Source organism: Muscardinus avellanarius (genome assembly GCF_963383645.1).
Source record: "Muscardinus avellanarius genome assembly, chromosome: 10".
Lineage (NCBI taxonomy): Eukaryota > Metazoa > Chordata > Mammalia > Rodentia > Gliridae > Muscardinus > Muscardinus avellanarius.
In genome coordinates, this window is record NC_137796.1 from 18,723,530 (window position 1) to 18,742,399 (window position 18,870).

The 18,870-nt window shown below is 53.9% G+C and overlaps 1 protein-coding gene across 1 annotated transcript in view; it reads left to right on the forward strand.

Moving 5' to 3' along the window:
- ATP6V0D1 (ATPase H+ transporting V0 subunit d1) overlaps window positions 1-18,870 on the forward strand; it is a gene marked incomplete at both ends in the record, with an annotated part of 49,608 nt that overhangs the window by 27,824 nt on the left and 2,914 nt on the right. Inside the window, 3 exons of the mRNA XM_080704651.1 lie at window positions 6,699-6,870; window positions 15,680-15,858; window positions 17,191-17,270. Of these exons, the coding sequence (XP_080560777.1) occupies window positions 6,699-6,870; window positions 15,680-15,858; window positions 17,191-17,270 (431 nt within the window). The remainder of the gene's footprint in view (window positions 1-6,698; window positions 6,871-15,679; window positions 15,859-17,190; window positions 17,271-18,870) is intronic.

Consider the following 18,870-nt stretch of genomic DNA (forward strand, 5'->3'; position numbering starts at 1 on the left):
GCCAGCTTGAGGATTGTGCAGACGATGAGACCTGAAGGAAATAGCCACGCCAGATGGGTGTTGGGCTGCAGCCTTCCAGGTACCTTCAGAGAGCTCAGCTGGAGCCAAGGCAATGGCCTTTGCCACAGACAACCTCAAGGTAGACAGGGCTGCCCTGGAAGGAGGGGAGGCGGGGGCTTTCACTTTCCAGGCTGGGGGTGTGTCATTTCAGCCCAGTCTTTCTGGCTGGGTTTGAGGAAATAGCCCTATTTCCTACACTTCAAAGGCTTTCTCTGGGGCAACCTGAGGACTTTCCTGGAGCATTTGCTGGGAGCTGATTTGACAGGAGGGTGACTAGCTGGAGGAAAGCACTGGCAGGCTGGAGAGGCAAGGGCTGAGGCAGCACGAATCTGAGGGCCTGGGGCCCCCCTGAGCTGTGGGAGGAGGTAGAGCTCTAGCTCCCAGGCCCTGAGGGCTGCTGGTAAAGGCGACAGTGACATGTTGGAGTTGAAGAACTTCATGCTGGAGGCAGTATGGAGAGTGGACCTGGAAACAGCATCTGAGGTGAGGCAGGAGACCTAGGTGGGCTGAGGGTTGGGGGACCAGAACATCAGAGACAAGAGCATAGGAGGTGGAGGAGGTCTGGGAAGGGCCTGTAGGCAGGGTGCTGACAAGCCCAAGACCCTCAGCAGAGGTAGGGGACACTGGGACATTGGGGTGGTCAGCTTATTCTGAGGTAGGGTTTAGGTCAGACTACTGAGAGAACTTCCTGATAGCAACAACATCTCCTTAAACATGAGGACTCGGGCCTCTTTTGCCATGAGAGGTCCCAGGCTGGCCAGACACTCCTGGTGCCGGGCCATTGGTGGGAGGATTTGGGGTAGACAGCTGGGCTTGTGGGTAAACCAGAATGGTCCCCTGAGTCTGCACTGACCAGAATATTGCTCATGCCTCAGCACGGGCACGTCTAGGCTTCTCTGGGGCCATCACTGAGGCTGAAAGTCTGTGGAGCCCAGGGCCCAGAACAGAACTAGCCCCTACCCTCCCAGAGCCCCTGCTGTCCTTGGCTGCCCTCAGGGGCCAGGCCAGGGCTGGGTGGCCAGGTCTCCCACGAAGCTTTCTACAAGTTCCAGGCTTTTCCTCCTTGTGCTTGGATCCTACCCCCAATCACATCCCCTCCTCCGCATCCTTCAGAGAGAGCAGGAAGCTGAGGAGGAGAGGGCGTCCTAACCGGCCTTGTCCTAGCCTTGGCCAGGCCTGTCTGAAGGGCTGGGGGTTGCCAGCCACTGGGTCTGGGCGCCAGGTTTCTCTAGCAGGGTCAGAGCTGGTTTAGAAGCCTTGTGTGGTCCCCTCGTGGGCGAGCCGAGAGATCAGCCTGCTGCCTCCCTCCAAGTTGCCTTCTTGGCTGGCAGGCTGTCCCTTTTCCCTGGGTCACAGGGAGACGTGGGGCTTTGGCCAGGGAAAGTGGTCTGGAACGGCTCTTTGACATCATCCCTGGGGGGTTTTAAAAATGAGTTTCCTGGTAAGGAAGGCTCCTCTGGCCTTGGGCAGGATTCTCAGTCAAGTCTCCCGGGTTTGCTCTGATCTGACACACGCCAGCAGAAACCATCCGGCCGCCTGCATTCCAGCAGTGCTTGGAGCCATGGCTCCCCAGATGCAGTGTCAGCAGAACGCAGCAGCCAAGGCACAGGGGTGTTTGCTCTGAGGCCCATGCTAAGCCCACGGGGTGGGGGGCATGCGAGGAGAGTGCCCGGCTTTGCCCTGTTCATTCACAGGCATACACTCCTAGCTTCTCTAGGAATGGCTGGTACCATAACATCAGAGGGACCTGTCACTGAGTCATGCAAGTCCAGGCCCATGGCTGGTAAGTGGGCAACAAGTGCTCAGGTGGCCTGCAAGGCCAGCTCCTTTTCCACCAGACAGTTCTCCTGGGACTGATGGCTATCTGGTCAGCTGAGTCCATACTTGAGAGGTCTTTCCCAGGCCAGGAGCTATGGGAGAATGTGGTCAAGGAGGTACTGAGTAGGATGCTAGAGCTGGGGCTGGGCAAAACCCACCAGGCCTATGCCATGTCCTCTGTACCCCACTGATGGGACTCTGGACAAGGTTCTGTTCCTATCTGAGTTCTTGTTACTAAGTCTGTTTTTTTTTTTTTTAAAAAAAAAGAAAAGATATTAAAGCATTGGACTAAGTTTATGGCACAGTCTATGTTTCCAGTGGAGTCGATCTGAGGTGAGGACTTCCCTGTGACCAGTGCCATGTGTGGGGTGGAGAGCCACTGGGGCTGGGCAGGGTAAAGGGTGCTTGGCAGTGGGGAAGTTGCTGCGCTGGGCTTTTCAGGGAGAGAAGCCATGTGGAGCAAAGGCAGAGGCTGGGGCAGAGGAAGTTTTACGCCGCTGGAGAGCTCATGAGGATCCCCAGTGGGAGGTGACAGCTTGGCCAGGGAAACCTCCCAGCATCATGTGCCAGGGCTCAGCAGGGCAGGGTGTGCACAGATGCTTAGGGAGCCTGGCCCTACAGTGCTTTGGGTGGGAGGGATCAGGAGGTTGGGCTGGGGTCCAGGGCCAGGCTAGCTGTTCCAGGGAATAGTAGTGCCACTGGCAGAAGGTGCTCCACCCAGAAGACTGGGTTTTGCCCTGGGTCCTTCCCTGAACATCTTGCCTGGCCTAGGTTGTTAGCAGAAGAGAGAGTCTCCTGGCCTGAGAATGGCTCTCAACTGGCTGCAGTGGCTACCTGGATAAATGAACAGATTTGATCTGGCAGCTACATTGCCAGGTGGTCTGACCAGACCATATTCCAGCCCTGGCTCCCAGGTGCTATTCGCTCTGCAGCTTCCCCTAGTGGAAATTTTGGTACTTATTGGGCCTGGATGAGCACCCTGCCTACATTTTTCCCCCTAGTATCATATTTATTCATAGATGCAAGTATATAAAATTAGGCCATGGACATTATTTAATAAATTAGGTAGGTTTCCTTTTAGTACTATAATGGGGACCAATACGTGTTCTTACCATTTGTCTGATATCCACAAAAAACACTTCTGGGCGTGATGATGCATACCTATAATCCCAGCACTTGGGAGGCTGAGACAAGAGGATCACAGGTCTGCGGCCAGCCTCAGCAACCTAGCAAGACCCTTAGCAACTTAGTGAGACCTTGTTTCAAAACAACAACAAAAAAAATGTTTACGTGCTTGTAATCCCAGCATTCAGGAGGCTGAGACTGGAGGATTGTGGTTTGTGGACAGCCTCCGCTACTTAGTGAGGCCCTTTGCAACTCAGTGAGACCCGGTTTCAAAATAAAGAATAAAAAATAGGGCTGTGGGTGTAGCTCAGAGGTAGAAGAGGTAGAATAATGCCCCTGGGTTCCATCCAAAAAAAAAAACAAAAAAACAAAAAAACGGACTGGAGGGAAGTATGTAGCTTGGAGATAGAATAGAATGCCCTTGGGTTAAAAAAAAAAAAAAAAGACTGGAATCTAGGGAGAAGGAGAACACCTGGGTTTAATCTGTCAATCTCTATTACTACGCACACATATACACACAGTCAAAAAGAGAAAAAACCTTGTGCATTTGCCCAAGCTCAAAGATATTAAAATCTAGCACATGAAGCCCATTTCTAGAGGTAGAAATATAGGCAGAATTAGGTATAACTACTATGGCAGTAATTATCAATTATAGTTAATATCTTTTTTTAAGAAATCAATTGAATAACCAAATACTGCAGTAGCCTGGGTACTCCTGAACAAAGTACCTCCTATCACTCATGCCCTATTCCAGGAGTAGCTGCGCTGACCAAGCTGGTGAGGGTAGGAAGAATAGAGCTCAGAGCAGGTGTTCATTGCACATGGCCTGAGGCAAAGACCCAGGAGGGTTCTTGAATCTCCCAGACAAAAAGGCAGCAGGATCCATAGGGGCACATTGAGGCTGGTGGCTTCTCCCTCTCCCATCTTGCCTTCTCTTCATCTCCTTTTGGCCATGAGAAAAAGTAGATGTGAATGGGAGAGCAGGGATGCAGGCAGCAGGTTCCTCCTGCAGATGTCAGATGGTTAAAGTCTACTCTGCGTGCCTGGGAGCCACAGAGGACATGAGTGCAGCTTGCCGCTGGCCATGCAGGTGGAAGGTGGCCAGTGGCTTGTGTATTCTCCCTCTGCTTTCTCCTACGTGCTCTTCTCCATCTTCTTCAGCACACTTGACTGCAGGCTGGGGACATTTTACCTCTGAACTATGCTCTTTTTATTTTTTATTTTGAAACAGGATCTCATTAAGTTGCTGCAGCTGGCCTAGAACCTATGATCCTCCTTTCTCAGCCTCCCAAGTACTGGGATGTGCGCCACAGCATCCAGCTGCATTCTTCTCTTGATGGGGTATAGCAGGAAGGGTATCACAAGGGTCCCTTAAGCCTGTAGAGGGGTTGCATGTCCCACTCTCTTTCTCTCTAAGCAGCCCAGGATTGCATGACCTTCTGGGTCTTGAGAACCTCTGGGGAGGCCATGGGGAGGCACATGGAAGTGTCCTCCTGTCATCCTTGGAAGCCAGCCTTGGTGAAAACACACACACACACACACACACACACACACACACACACACACTCACTCACTCACTCACTCACTCACTCACCTCAGCCACCATCCCTGGTACTGCCATCATCAGTAGTATCCCCATATCAAAATCCAGAAGTAGTCAGGCATGGTTGCACATGCCTGTAATTCAGTACTTGAGAGGCTAAGATCAAAAAGAGGATCAAAAGTTCAAGGAAAACCTCAGCAACTTAGGCTCCATCAACTTAGTGAGACCCTGTTTCCAAATAAAAAATAATACATCCCGGGCTTGGTGGCGCACGCTTGTAATCCCCATGCTTGGGAGGCAGAGAGAGGAGGATCGCGCAGGTTTGAAGCCATCTGCGCTGGCTTTAAGAGACCCTGTTTCCAAATAAAATGTATAAAATAGATCTGGGAGTGTAGCCCCAAGGTAGAAGGGTTTCCAGGAACCCCAGTACCACCAAAAAAAAAAAAAAAAAAAAAAAAAAAACCATGGCCAGGGATGTAGCCCAGAGGCAGAATACCCCTGAGTTCCATTCCCAGTACGGTGAGGGGAAAAAATCCAGAAGTAATTTAACTGCTGTTTTTATCCACAGCAGTTTCTCCCGTCTTTCATTCATTCTGCAGTAATTATTGAGCATCAGCACATACCAGAGCATATTCTGTTCTCGGCTCCAGAGTATCACAGTGACCCAGTGATACTGCCTTAGTGGAACTTACGTGCCTTCGATCGGGTGGGATAAGCACTACAAAGAAAAATGGTACAGATGAAGGGAGTGGGTGATGGGCGGGCGTGGCGGAGGAGCCGTCTGAAGGGATAGTCCGCCAGCCCTTTCTAGGCTAGGGGAGGTCCCTGAGGAGAGGCTGTGACCGGAGAACGGGAGAGGCGAAGAGGTGATGGTGGAGCAATCCTGTAGGGGCCCTATCCTGCAGGGACTCTCACTCCAAGTTAAAGAGAAGCATGAGAGGATTTGAAGCAAATGAATGATGTTGTCTTGGTGGGGCTTTTTGTTTGTTTTTATTATTTATTTATTTATTTATTTATTTGTGTGTGGTATTGAGGGTGGAACCCAGGGGCTTTTCTACCTCCGGGCTATACTCCCAGACTTATTTTATACTTTATTTGGAAACAGTGTCTCACTAAGTTGCTGAGAGCCTCACTTAGTAGCTGAGGCTGGCTTCGAACCTGTGCAGTCCTCCTGTCTCAGCCTCCCAAGCGCTGGGATTACAATCGTGAGCCACCACGCCCGGCTCTGTTAGTTTTTTTATACTGGAAATCAAGTTCAGGGGTGCTTTACAGCTGAGTTACATCTCTAGCCCTCCTCTCCATCCCCCTTTCGAGATATTACCTAAGTTGCTGAGGCTGGTTTCTCAAGCACTGGGATTACAAGTGTGCGCTACAATGCCTGGCTGTGTTTTTGAAAGATCACTCGGGCCGCTGTGTGGGCAGAATGGTCTGGGGACGGGGTAAGGGCAGAAGCTGGGAAGACTTCTTGGAGGATGTGTAATCCTACTTGTCCTGCCTCACAAGGCTTTCTTCTCGGCCTCTCCTTCCTTTCCCCTCCCTGTCCCTAAAGGGCCAGGAAAGCCCTCAGCATTGGCTTGCCTGCCTCCAGCCACTGCTAAGGGAAGTCCTATCGTTTCTCCCAGTCCCATTCCCATCTTAGGCTATTCACTAGCCTTCAGACCCCCTTCACTCATACAGTCCTGCTGGCTGTTTCCTTCATGCCTCCGCATCCCTGCCCTTTGCTGTGGTTCAGCCTAGCACGGTCTTCTCCTCCACTGAGGTTTATTTTGGTACTCTCTCCCTTCTACTTCCACAGCTTTGGCTATCTCCTTTCTTTTATATACCTCATGTCTGCCTTGAGGGCAGGGCTCTTGTAGTCTGTTTGAGGTTAGGGCCTTGAAGATTGTGGGATGTGAATGGGTTGAGGTTTTCCAGCCTCGTCATCTTGGAGCACATTGTTTTGATTATGTGCATGGGGCCCAGTGTACTGGTGTGTGGCCTGAGGATCTGGGGCATCTAGAGAGCTTTAGCCTGGCTACCCTGTGAAAGGCCCTGAGCCAAAGGGAGATAGAAGCAGGAGAAAGGCTGGACCCAGAGTTGAATAAGTATGGGGATTGCGGTGCTGTGAGAGGTTCAGCAAGGCCAGCCCTCATCCTCTTCCCTTGGATTTCAGACTTGAAACTGCACCTGCAGAGCACAGACTATGGCAACTTCCTGGCCAATGAAGCGTCGCCTCTGACAGTGTCGGTCATTGATGACCGGCTCAAGGAGAAGATGGTGGTGGAGTTCCGCCACATGAGGAACCATGCTTATGAGCCACTTGCCAGCTTCCTGGACTTCATTACGTGAGTGAGCCTCATAGCACTGGGCAGGGTGGCTATACCTGTAGGAGCTGGCTCCAGCATGGCTTAGGCCAGTTGCCTTTGTGCCTCTCTCAGCTGTCAGACCTGTTGGCAGCTCTGTCAAGCCAGCTGTCATCAAGCATTGCCCTCAGAGTCCTCCTGGGGCCATATAACTGGGCTGGCATTTCAACACTTCTGGATGTCCGGGTCATAACCTATATAGTGGGGCCACCAATCTCTTATACTCCTGGTATTACAGATCTTGAGGTGGTGAAACGGTGGAAATGGGAGCCTTTTTTTTTTTTTTTTTGTGGGTCTGGGGATGGAACCCAGGGGTATTCAACCTCCGAGCTACACCCCCTGCCCTATTTTTTATTCTTTATTTTGAAACCGGGCCTCACTGAGTTGCAGAGGGGCTCACTAAGTAGCTGAGGCTGTCCATGAACCGCGATCCTCCAGTCTCAGCCTCCCTAATGCTGGGATTACAAGTGTGCGCCACCATGCCCGGCTTTTTTTTTTTTTTTTTTAATTTACCCTACAGCACCCACACTGAACACTTACCAGGCCCTATCCTGATGCAGTCAGAGGTTAGGGTGTGGACAGAGCTCTGAAGAACCTGTTTCTTGGGATGAGCTATGCAGTCCTTTTGTCCCTCTCTGGGCTGAGGTCCATTCTCCATCTGCTCTGACCATGGCCTAGGTCCCAAGGAGATTGAGTGGGGGCATCAGTGGAGGGGAAGTTGAACACCTTGCTACCTTTCCTAATTCTCACCCAAGCTTCACCAGGAGTCGGGTGGGAAGGCTCCCATGTTTATGACCCTTGACTGACCAGCTTCCCCATCATGACCATTGGGTGGGTATTTGCCTACACTGATCTCTTGGAGAAGCCAAGCAGAGGAGAGGACCCTGGGTCTTAGAGGCTAGAGGAGAGCACTTGGACTGGGCAGTCTCTGCATGTTATATATACCTGTGGACACAAGAAGATAGAGAGACTCCCTCTGCAGTGATGGCCCAGGAGCCTTGAGCCAGAGCCTGGTAGGCAAAGAATGGCCCCATCCCTGGTGGCTGCACCACATAGCTGGTGAGCAGAGGCATGATCAGTGGCTGGCTTCTGAGTGTTCTCTGCATTGATAGCCTGTGAGTGTGTGTAGCTGTAGGAAAACATTTCTCTGCACTCTTCTGAGTATTGTCTAGCTTTTTCCATTCCCTAATTATGATGCTCCCACCCTTGGAAGCAGGCATACTGATTCTTGTGCTCCCACCCTTGGAACTAGGCACTCCATTTGTCCCTGCAGGGTTGGGTTAGATGCCTGCTGCCTGGCCTGATTCCCACCCCCACAAGGAGCAGTCACTTGCACAGGATCCATTCACTCATTTGGGACTTTAACCTCCATCCTTAGGCAAGAACCACCGGATGGGATGCTGAAGGACTCAGGGAACCTGCCCAAGCTGGGAAGCAGGCCCCTTCAGGCTCCAGGCTCCCTTCCTTGGGGACCTCCCTACTGTCCTAGGGCCCATACTCACACTGCCTTGACCCCTTCAAAGTATGCCAACATGGACCTGTTAGGGCAGAAGGCCAGAGAAGAAATGTATTGTGTATCCGAAGGTCACACTACAGGTGCCATCTGTCACCCAACCCTTGGCCAGAGCCTATATCCCTATCCCAAGGCTGGAGCCGAGGACTTACCAGGAAGCAGTGCATTTATTGTCAGAGCCCAGCCTTCACCTTTGGCTTGTTTGTACAGGCTCTTTCAGCTTCCTGGTGAGTGTTCTGGTCTTGTCAGCTAGGTTGCCGAAGGAAGCCTGACCCCATGCCAGTGGACAGAGGGTAGGTGTCATCTGTCTTGCTGTTCACTTGCCCACCTGCCTGTGTATCTAGCCTCTGGCCTGCCTTGGTGTCTGCCTGCCAGGCCACGAAACTGGAGAGGGCCATGAGCGTGACTGAGACAGAGCAGCCGCCAGCTCTTTGCTGGAGGTTGGCTACAAGCACCAAGTGTGCTTAAAGCAGCCAAGCACTATCCCGTAGCAGGCTGTCCAAATCCGCCACCTCCCCGCCCCTTCCATTCATGGGTGATTGTGGCTTGCAGCCTTCCTGTCCACTCACTCCTGCCCTCACTCGGGAAGAGCGCAGCAGCCACGTGTCAGCCCGTCTGAGCCAGTGGCTGCTCGTTCCCTGACCCTGTCTTCTCCAGTGACCTCCCCCTCTGCTCTCCACTTCAGCCACCCCCACTGACAGCTGCCCCAAGGCCATGTCACCACCTGGAACTGCTCCACTCCTGAAATTGCTGAGTCAGACACCCCCTCTCAGTCCACAGCCTCAAGCCCTCCAACCCACTCTCAGTCTCTCGCGGGACATGGGTTCTGGACTCAGCAGGACACTGGGCCTTGGTTCCTTCCCTCCGCCCTTTCAGTCTTCATTTCCCACCCTCCTCAGCTGAGGTTCCCTGGTCCATCATTCGAGCTCTCTTCTGCCAACATCCGCAGCTCTCTTGGCCGCCCAACTCGTGGTCCCACCCGGCTGGCAGCCCCCCAGCTCTGGAGGAATCCCAGCAGCCTCCAGCCTAGAGCTGCCCTCCCCCCACTTCCACTGCCGGGAGCAAAGCTGGGGAAGCCGGCAGTTGTGGAGGGGTTATCCCTGCTGCCAGATATGCATCCTTACTGGCTCAGCTAACCTCGGCTTGTCTCTGCCTAGCAGCCCCTTCCTGTCACTACTCAGCTCTCTGAAGCCTCCCACCAAAGGTGGGAAGACCACCTCCTCATCTTAAACTCCATTTCTCTCCTGCCCCAGCCTCTTCCTCTGGGAAGATGGCCCATCTCCTCTTCCACAGAGACAGTAGAAGACAGAGTGCTGCCCAGTGCTGCATCTGCACCCCACCCCCAAGCCCTGTTCCAACAGAAGAAGCACCCTCCTTACTCTGGGATCCTTCCACCAGTATTCTTAGTCCCCTCGTCCTACTTTCTGGATGCTGAGTGGTCACTCCTGACTGTGCAGCCACCTTCTGTTCCAGATTCCCTCCCATCAGCTTCTAACACCATTCTCTGAATCTCTAACACCATTAAATGCTATGAAAAAGAGCCAGGCGGTGCTTGGGAGGCTGAGACAGGAGGATCTCACAGGTCCGAAGCCAACCTCAGCTACTTAGTGAGGCTCTCAGCAACTCAGTGAGACCCTATTTCCAAATAAAGTATAAAATAGGTCTGGGGAGTATAGGCCAGAGGTAGAAAGCCCCTGAGTTCTATTCCTGGCAACACACACACACACACACACACACACACTCACTCACTCACTCACTCACTCACTCACTCACTCACTCACTCACTCTATGAAAAACCCATTGTGTGGCCTAAACTTTTACATTCCCTAATTGTTCTCTACCCTCCTTCCCATCCCTTAAACCTGCAGTCAGCTTCCAGCAGTCTTATCACTCGCCACAAAGCCCTGGTCACTTCTAGCCTTCATGTGGCTGTGGTCTCCAGGCCAGCCCATTGGGTAGCATCTGGCCCCCAGCAGTCTCCTTCTCTCATGATGTCACTCTGACATAATCTACCTCCCTGGCTGCTCCTCCTCCTCCACTCTGCCCCAGCAGGTCATCCCAAGTATAGGATGTTGCAGAAAGGATGAAGCTTCTATAGGGCCGTGCCAGCGGACTCCCCCAGACTGGGATTTATGACTGGTTTCCCCAAGGAGGGGGTGGCTAGCTGGTGGAAAGGAAAGGCATTTAAGGCACAGATAAGCTGAGGGAACTATACATGTCCTGAGCATGAAGTCCCTAGCCCTGTGTCCCCCTCAACAGCCTCCAGATATGTCCCCTCTGGGAAGGAGGAGGCTACCCTAGAAATTCCCAGAGAAATGTACCCAGAGAGGAGAGTGTGGTCCTCAAGGAGGGCAAAGTGTCGGCTAAAGGGCCCATGCTGGGCCATGGCCTCCTGCAGACAAAGACCATAGCTCACCTAGAGATCGAGGTGGGGACCACCACAGAGTTCACTTAACTCCATCCTGCTAAAAGCCTCTGCCTGCAGAGCTGCCACAGGATGGCTGGAACAGGCTTCTGCAGGAAGTGATGAGTTCCCTGTTACTGAAGGTGAGCAAGCAGAGACTGGTCAAGGATTCTTCTGCCCTTCTGTGTAAGAGACATTATCCTGTGCTTTTGTGGAGCTCAGCAAGCCTGCAGCCAACACACAGGGCCAGGCCCAGGGCCAGAAGGGAGCTACATGTACAAAGGGAATGGTATGAGAGCCGGGCATGGTGGTGCACGCTTGTAATCCCAGCATTCGGGAGGCTGAGACAGGAGGATCATGGTTGCCGGGCAGCCTCAGCTACTTAGGCCCTTTGCAACTCCGTGAGACCCCGTTTCAAAATAAAGAATAAAAAATAGGGCTGGTGGTATAACTCGGAGGTAGAATGCCCCTGGGTTCCATCCTCAATACCAAAAAAAAAAAAAAAAAAAAAAAAAGGAATTGTATGAACAATGGAGAGGCCTGTGGGCAGCTTCCACAAGTGAGACCAGGGGTCGCAGGTGGCTTTTCAGCATTAGGATGACTCCAGGGTCGGGTGGGGATGGAGAGGTCATTTGAGAGTGCATTGCCACGATAGAGACGGCTTCTTGCCACCAGGTGCACATCTGAGTGAGACGGGGCTCCCTGAAGTAGATCGTACCATGTGGCTCTGAGGTGATGATCCAGCTCAGTTTTGTGGTGCTAACATGTCATATGTTACTGTACTAAGGGTTTCTGTCGAGCCTGGCCATTAACTTGCTGTATGCCTTGGGACAGAGTCGCCATTAGTTTTTTGCCTTTGGAGGAAACTTCTATCTGAACCATTATATGATGTTTTCCCATAGGAGAGTTGGCTCTAGAAGAGAAGCTGGGGGAGTTGCTTGTAGGAGGAGTGAGCCTAGTCTTTGGGCATCCATGTGGCCTTAAAGCCCTTGTCCTCAAATGAGGGAGCCTCCCTGGCAGGGGTCTTCCCAAGTGTGCAGTGCCTGCGTACAGACTATTAGGAGAGCCTGGGTATGGGGCACACAGTGGGGAAGCTGAGGTCCCATCTTTCTCCTGTGCCAGAGCCTCATTGCCACCAGCCAGAGTAGGCAGCTGGAAAGAGGCTTTGTGTAATGGCTTCAAGTGCCCAATGGGCCTGTCAACACATCTGCCATTATTTATAGGATATGTTGCCCCCAACCTGGGCCCTGCGTGGTCACAAAGGGGCGTCAGATTTCCCTGGGCATTCCTACTTTGACCAGGTCAAGCCCTCACTTTCCACAGCAAGCTAGGCTTCTGGGTGAACTGCAGGTCTTTGCAGACTATGGCTCTATGCCTGCTGTGGTTTCTGGATCCTGGGCTAGGGCCCTGGCCCCTGCCCAGTAGGAGAGCCACTATTGTGGGCTTGAGGGGAGCATCAGGAATTCGTAAAGGCATGGAAAGCTTCAGTTGGGGGAAGGCCTAACTGAGCCTCTGGAAAAGGGCAGGATTTTAATGAGGGGGTCAGAACTTCACTAGCTCTGTTACGGGCCACATCTCACTCATCCTGATTGCAGAGGGGACACTGAGCCTTAAGTGTGCTGAGCTGGTGGTAGATATTTCTGTTTGTTTTCTACCCTGTACAGGGCTCTTCAGGATTCAGGTTAACTGAGTACAGATACTGTCACTAGCAGGTTAGGGGAGCCCTTGGTGGGGGGGCAGGGGTAGACAGGCTGGCAGGGAACCCAGACATCATGTCCTTTGCATCAGCACTAGACCTGCCCCTGTGACTGAGAAGCCAAGCTGTTCCAGCAGGTGGCACCAAAGAGCATAGTGGAAGGTCAAGTTTTGCTAGGGACTCTGAGGGCTTCTTGAAAGACACGGAACTTCCTAAGCTCCAGCCTGAGACTTCTGGGGGACTGAGCTGTGTTGGAGGTACAGGGCAAAGGAGGGCCTCCGGGCAGAGGAATACAGACTGCCCCACCCCCACTCCACAAGGGCCTCTTTGGCCTGGCGGGCAGCCGGCCATCCACTCCCCAGCTGTCTTCCCCTGGAGGGAGATGCTGACCAGCTGGAACTTCATTCGCTCCTATTGGGGCCAAATGAGGGGAAGAATGGTGGAGTGGCTCTCTGGGGGCAGGGAGGCAGCTGCTGAAACCAGGCAAGGAGGAGGAGGGTTTCCTTGCCCGATGAGGGCCTCAGCTTTGAGAGAAAGATATGACTGGGCTCCCATCTCCAGTCTCCCATCTCCCAGGAAAGAGATTCTGGCCCTCACCAGGCCCAGATGAAGAGAGGTCTGCACTGTAGCCACTTTGCAGTTGGCCCAGGGAGAAGAGAGTTCTGAGCCGGGCACTGGATCATCTGAGGCTGGCCTGGCCTGGGTAGAATGAGGCCTGGAAAGGGCGGAGAGGGGATGCTTGGCCTAGCATCCCCTCTGTGTGTGGCTGAGGCTTCAGTGAGAAAGGCTGTGAGGAGCCCACTGGAGAGGGGGGACCACCGGCCTCCACATGTGCTGACAGGGCTGAGAAGTGAATCACTGTTGGCCCGTTCTACATCACTGGAGGGACGACAGCAATGTCTTACAGCAGCGACTTCCACAGGGCTCCCCGAGGCTGGGCTGGGACCTTCAGGGATGCCAAGGCACCTCCTCAACTACCTTGAGTTGCAGAAGAAGGAGGGGGAGGTTTAGAGAGAAAACTGGCTCTGGGGCCCCTCTGGGTGCAAAGCCAGGATATGGACCCTGGACATGGGTGGGATACATGGACAGTGACTGTGGGGACAGAGCTCCTTTGCCTTATGTTGTGACAAGGCCTGGTGCTGGCCTTCTGGATTTTATCTGCCCTGGTAGTGAGGCTAGTGGCTGTGGGGTCCCTCAGATAATATGGGCCCAAAGAATGTCTCTTTTCTTTCTTCCTGTCTGAAGGGTGTAAGGACATAAAAGAACACCCTTGGACCCAGAAGCAGGATCCTTGTGTCTGTCTCAGGGATTGGGATGGCTCCCAAGGGGGCTGGGTGGAGAGCAGGTGGGGTACGGAAGGCTGGAGAGAGTGCCCTGAGGCACACAGGGAAGGAGACATGCCTGGAGACCAAGGCACAAAGCTCTGGCAGGCTCTCGACTGTCCTTCCATTCTGCCAGCTCCATGGGGTTGGGGCAAGAGGCGGGCCATATGGGCCTCTTGGCTTACAGCTGCAAATGGGCTCTGTCTGAGGCCCTCGGTTTGGGAAGGGAGGCTGTCTCTTCTCAGTGCACATCCTGTAGCCGACCTAGCCAGACAGGGGGTGGGGAGAGGGCAGCTGCCTGGCCCTGGGCCCAGGAGAGCAGAGGTCGTAGCAGGGCGCCAGGCCGGGTGGGAGCTGGGGAGCATGCAGCAGGCAGGGGAAGTAGAGGTCAGTCTGGGACAGGAGTTGAGGCCTCCTCCTGCCGCTTTCCTGGAGGGCCCTGTGGGAGCACCCACAGTGGCCAGCCCTCCAAGCTGAGGTGGCCCTGGGCTGCTGCCTCCCCCACTTTGTTCCCTTGGTTCTGGAGACCACCTCCTACCAGGGCCCTACTAGGACAGCCACAGCACTGGGTACTCCCGATTATGTCACAGCAGAAATCTAGCTCTGGTCTCCCAGAGTCAGGACAAGAGCTATGCTCAGGGCCCAGCTCAGCACACAGCTCTCCTCCAGAGCTCACCCTTCCATGTGCCCAGCCCAGCCCTCGAGGACATTTCCCTGAGGCCTCCTCCGGCTCCCCTGAACCTCAAGTTCATCCGCGGTGACAGGATAGAGGGTAGTTGCCCTGACTGTGGCTGGGACCCTCTCCCTTTCTTCATTCCATCCCCCTGTAGGTGACTGCAGCGCCTTTGTGTCCATGTCTTTCCGTTGGAGGCAGGGCTTTGTCTCTTGCCAAGTCTGAGCTGGGCAGTCCCACCCACCCCAGCTCCACAGCCCCTCTGCTGCCCGTGGGTTTCTCAGAGCTGGCCTCCTGCAGGGCACATGGGTCTGACCTGATCCCAGCCTATCAGGACTCTGGGTCTTGTCCACACCCTTGTGGGCAGGTACCTGGTGCTGGCCTCTGTCCCTATGGAGCTGGGCTGTGCAGGGCTGCCTGACTGGGGCCTTCGCTCCAGAGGGGCTTCCACCGGCTCTAGCATTGCTTCCTTGGAGTAGCCTCTCCCTGCTTCTCAGTCTTTCCCTTTTCACCCCTCATCCCCACAAGGAGCCAGAGTGACCCTACCTGGATGGACAAGTAGTTCCTGCTTACATCCCACTCATGGGTGCCTGGTGTTTGAGATGAAGTTGGGACCCTCAGCCTGGCCTGAGCCCATTCTCTGGGCACCCCTCCGCCCCACTGCTGCAGTGCCCCGCCAGTGGCTGCGCCCTGCCTCTCCCTCTGCCAGTCCTGCCATGCTCAGTTCCTCGAATGCAGCCTCACTCAGTGCATGCCTCCAGGCCTTTGCACACACTGTTCCCTCTTCCCAGAACACACTTTCATCTCCAATCCTTTTATCTCTCAGGCTCCTCACCACACCCGCTCCCAGGCTAGGCAGTGAGCCTCGCCTCTATGTGCTCTTAGAGCACTGTTCACACTGTGGGGCGTTACCTGTCTCCCAGTCCCTCCATTCCCTCAGGGGTGAGGCTGTCCTGTACTCCTGGTGCCGGGGTGGGAGTCAGGAACTCAAGGGAACTTGGGCAGGATAGGCACCCAAGGATAGAGCCAATAGCGCCTCTCTGCAGCATCCATTAACCATTAACCAGCACACATTGTTAAGGGGCAAATGGACCAGACAGGATGGGGCAGGGGCACGGTGCTGGGCCAGTTCTTCCAATCCCACAGTCCAACGGGCTGCCTTGCCCTTGTCTGCCTCCGATAGTTACAGCTACATGATTGACAACGTGATCCTGCTCATCACGGGTACTCTGCACCAGCGCTCCATCGCCGAGCTTGTGCCCAAATGCCACCCGCTCGGCAGCTTCGAGCAGATGGAGGCCGTGAACATCGCACAGACACCTGCCGAGCTCTACAATGCCATTCTGGTGGACACGCCCCTGGGTGAGCCGCTGTGGTAGAAGCAGGAGCTGGGCAGTGGTCTCAGCATCAAGGCCTCCATGTGAGGTTTGCAGACTGCTGGAAGTGGGATAATCCTGAGCCTCTGCTACTGACCTTTGTCTGCCCCTCCACTTCCCTCTCTCATCCCCCCGCCCCTCCCCCCACCACTATATCCTTTCCTGTTGCTTTGCTGGGCCAGGAAGGCTACCCCAGGGCCTGGCTCGGACCATCTAACTTTGGAAATAGTCTAGTTTCTCAGAACTCAGGAGGAAAGGATTGAGCTCATGAAAAGGAGAGAAAGAGGCTTGGGTTCCCCTGGCATCCTGGGACCTCTGACAGCCTGTGGTCCCAAGCAGAGCCAGAGTGGCTGGCTGCCCATGAGGCAGAGAGGGAAGCAAACAGCTTCACTTGCTCCACTGAGCAGGTCCCAGGGGCCAGGTCAGACAGTGTCCGGCAGGATGCAGGGTCCATGTCAGAGGCCAAGGAAGGGAGGGGATTCAGGAGCTTCCTGTAGGGCCCCGCCTAGGTAGTGCTGGCTCCTGCCTACCTAGGAGGCTGCGGAGAAGGCATGAGGGCCATAATCAGCCGGTGCCCTCACAGCCAAAGTCCTGAGTCCCAGGGCACCATACTATGAAGCCACCAAGAGTTGAACCACAGGGCTCAAAACTGAGAGGCCTGAGCCATATCTGCTGACCTAGTATGCCTTTCGTTCTCCAAGTAACTTTGAGCTAGTTCTAGGCTATTTGTAGCTTCTGTAGCTTCTCCATCTTTAAGGAAGAGATAGACCAGTGAGTCTACAGGCCCTCCTGGGGGTGGGGGTGCTCTGACCTTCTCTGGCCTTTCCTTCTAGCGCCACAGTGGTCCCCTAGGCGGCTGGTCCATACAGACCCCAGCTGCCAAACTCATTCTTTGTCCTAAGGAGAAGAAGGCTAGTTTTCCAAGTGTGGGCGCCAGGTCCTCCCACTAGATACAGAGAAGTGGGCGTCAGGCCCCAGATCCACAGCTGCCCCTGGAGAAGGGAGAATCTCATGGCCTCTTATGCAAGCCTGTCTTTGGCATGGTCTGAACTTGGGTCTGCCCCAGCAGTGATTAGATCATGTTATGGCTGGCCGCCTCCTTTATAAATCAATTTTAGGAGCAAGGAGGCTGGAAAAACTCAGGTCAGTGCACATGGCCCAGAGTATTGCGTCTGCCACTTCCAAGGCAATAGTTGAGTCTGGGCTGGGGTCTCCCAGTACCTATCTTGGTGGGCCTTGCAGGAGAGCCCTCTGTGGCCTGCAGGGTTCTCGCCTGGGCTACTCGCCCGTCCCTTACTCCCAGGTCTTTCTTCTCCAGCTGCTTTTTTCCAGGACTGCATCTCAGAGCAGGACCTTGATGAGATGAACATCGAGATTATCCGCAACACACTCTACAAGGTAGAACTCCCCTTGAGTAGTGCGGGATTAGCTTGTCGGTGGGTGGGGCTGTGGGGCGCGGTGGGATGGTGATTTATGTGAGGTGCCGGGACAGGACACAGCTGCACCAGGCTCCTGTCCCGGGGGCTTCTCCACTTTCTCTCTGGCTCTGTGATGGGTACAAGGCTGTGTGGAACAGGTTCTCCATCTCATGGCGCCTGCAGCGGTCTCAGATAAGATCAGCAGGAGTGGCTGGCACTCCACTGCTCGGCCTGTCAGAGCTGGCTCCTGGATGGCCATTCTCTCGGCATCCAGGAGGGTCACGGGCCACCACCCAGGCCATAGCCCTGAGACCTGCCCCATTTGGGCTGTTGCCAGCCAGGATAGGCACTTGAGCAGAGGCAGCAGTGTGCTCGGTTGTGGAAGGGGCAGGGGCAGTAGGTCCTTTTGACTCTCTCAGCTTCCTGAGCCTAGAGCCAGTGCCACATCCCACCATCCTCATCCCCTGCCTACCTTCTGCTTCCCACTGGGCTATGGCATAGACTGGCTGACCCCTGGGAACACAGGTTGGATTTGGGATTTCCGGATTGGCACTGCCCTTGCGCATAGAGATTAAGAGCCAGGGACTGAGCTGGGTGTGGCGGCACTCACCTGTAGTCCAGTACTTGGGAGGCTGGGACAGGAGAATTGCAGGTTCGAGGTGGCCTCAGCAAGTAGTGAGACTTTCATCAACCTAGTGAGACCCTGTTTCAAAATAAAAATATAGCCAGGCATGGTGGCACACATTTGTAATCCTAGTACTTGGGAAGCTGAGACAGCAGGATCACATGTTTGAAGACAGCCTCAGCAAGTAGTGAGACTACGGGGTTCTAGTGAGAAGGTGTTGAGAATCCAGTGAGAACCTGTTTCAAAATAAAAATAAAATGGGGCTAGGGTGTTACTTGGAGGTAGAATGCCTCCAGGTTCAATCCCCAATTTAAAAAAAAAAAAGAAGGCTGGGCATGGTGGTGCACACTTGTAATCCCCGCGCTTGGGAGGCTGAGACAGGAGGATCACACACGTTCGATGTCAGCCTCAGCTACTTAGTGAGGCTCTCAGCAACTTAGTGAGACCCTGTTTCCAAATAAAATAGAAAATAGGCCTGGGAGTATAGCCCGGAGGTAGAAAGCCTCTGGGTTCCACCCCCAGTACCAAAAAAAAAAAAAAAAAAAAAAAATATATATATATATATATATATATATATATATATATATATATATATATATATATATCTCCAAGGATGTGTGGGACAGACCAGACTCCAGCTCTGGTGGCAAGGCTCTTGACAGGCTCTAGTCGGGAACATAGGTCAGCAGTGGGCAGGCCTGGAAGGGGCGCTGGCCAAGGGGCCTGCTGACCTAACCTGAGAGCATCTGTCTATTTCTCAAGTCTGCACAGTGAGGTTCCTCTCCTGCCCTGAGTGGAGCTTGCTGCCAAACCCTGGGCCTGGGCCAGTGTACAATGAGGGCCGGCCTGGAGGGCACAGCGGTGTAGGGCCTGGCACATGCGGAATGCCAGCAGGGAGCACAGGTCAGGTGGTGTGCCATTTGGAACTGATATAAAAGTGCAGGTTCCACACGAA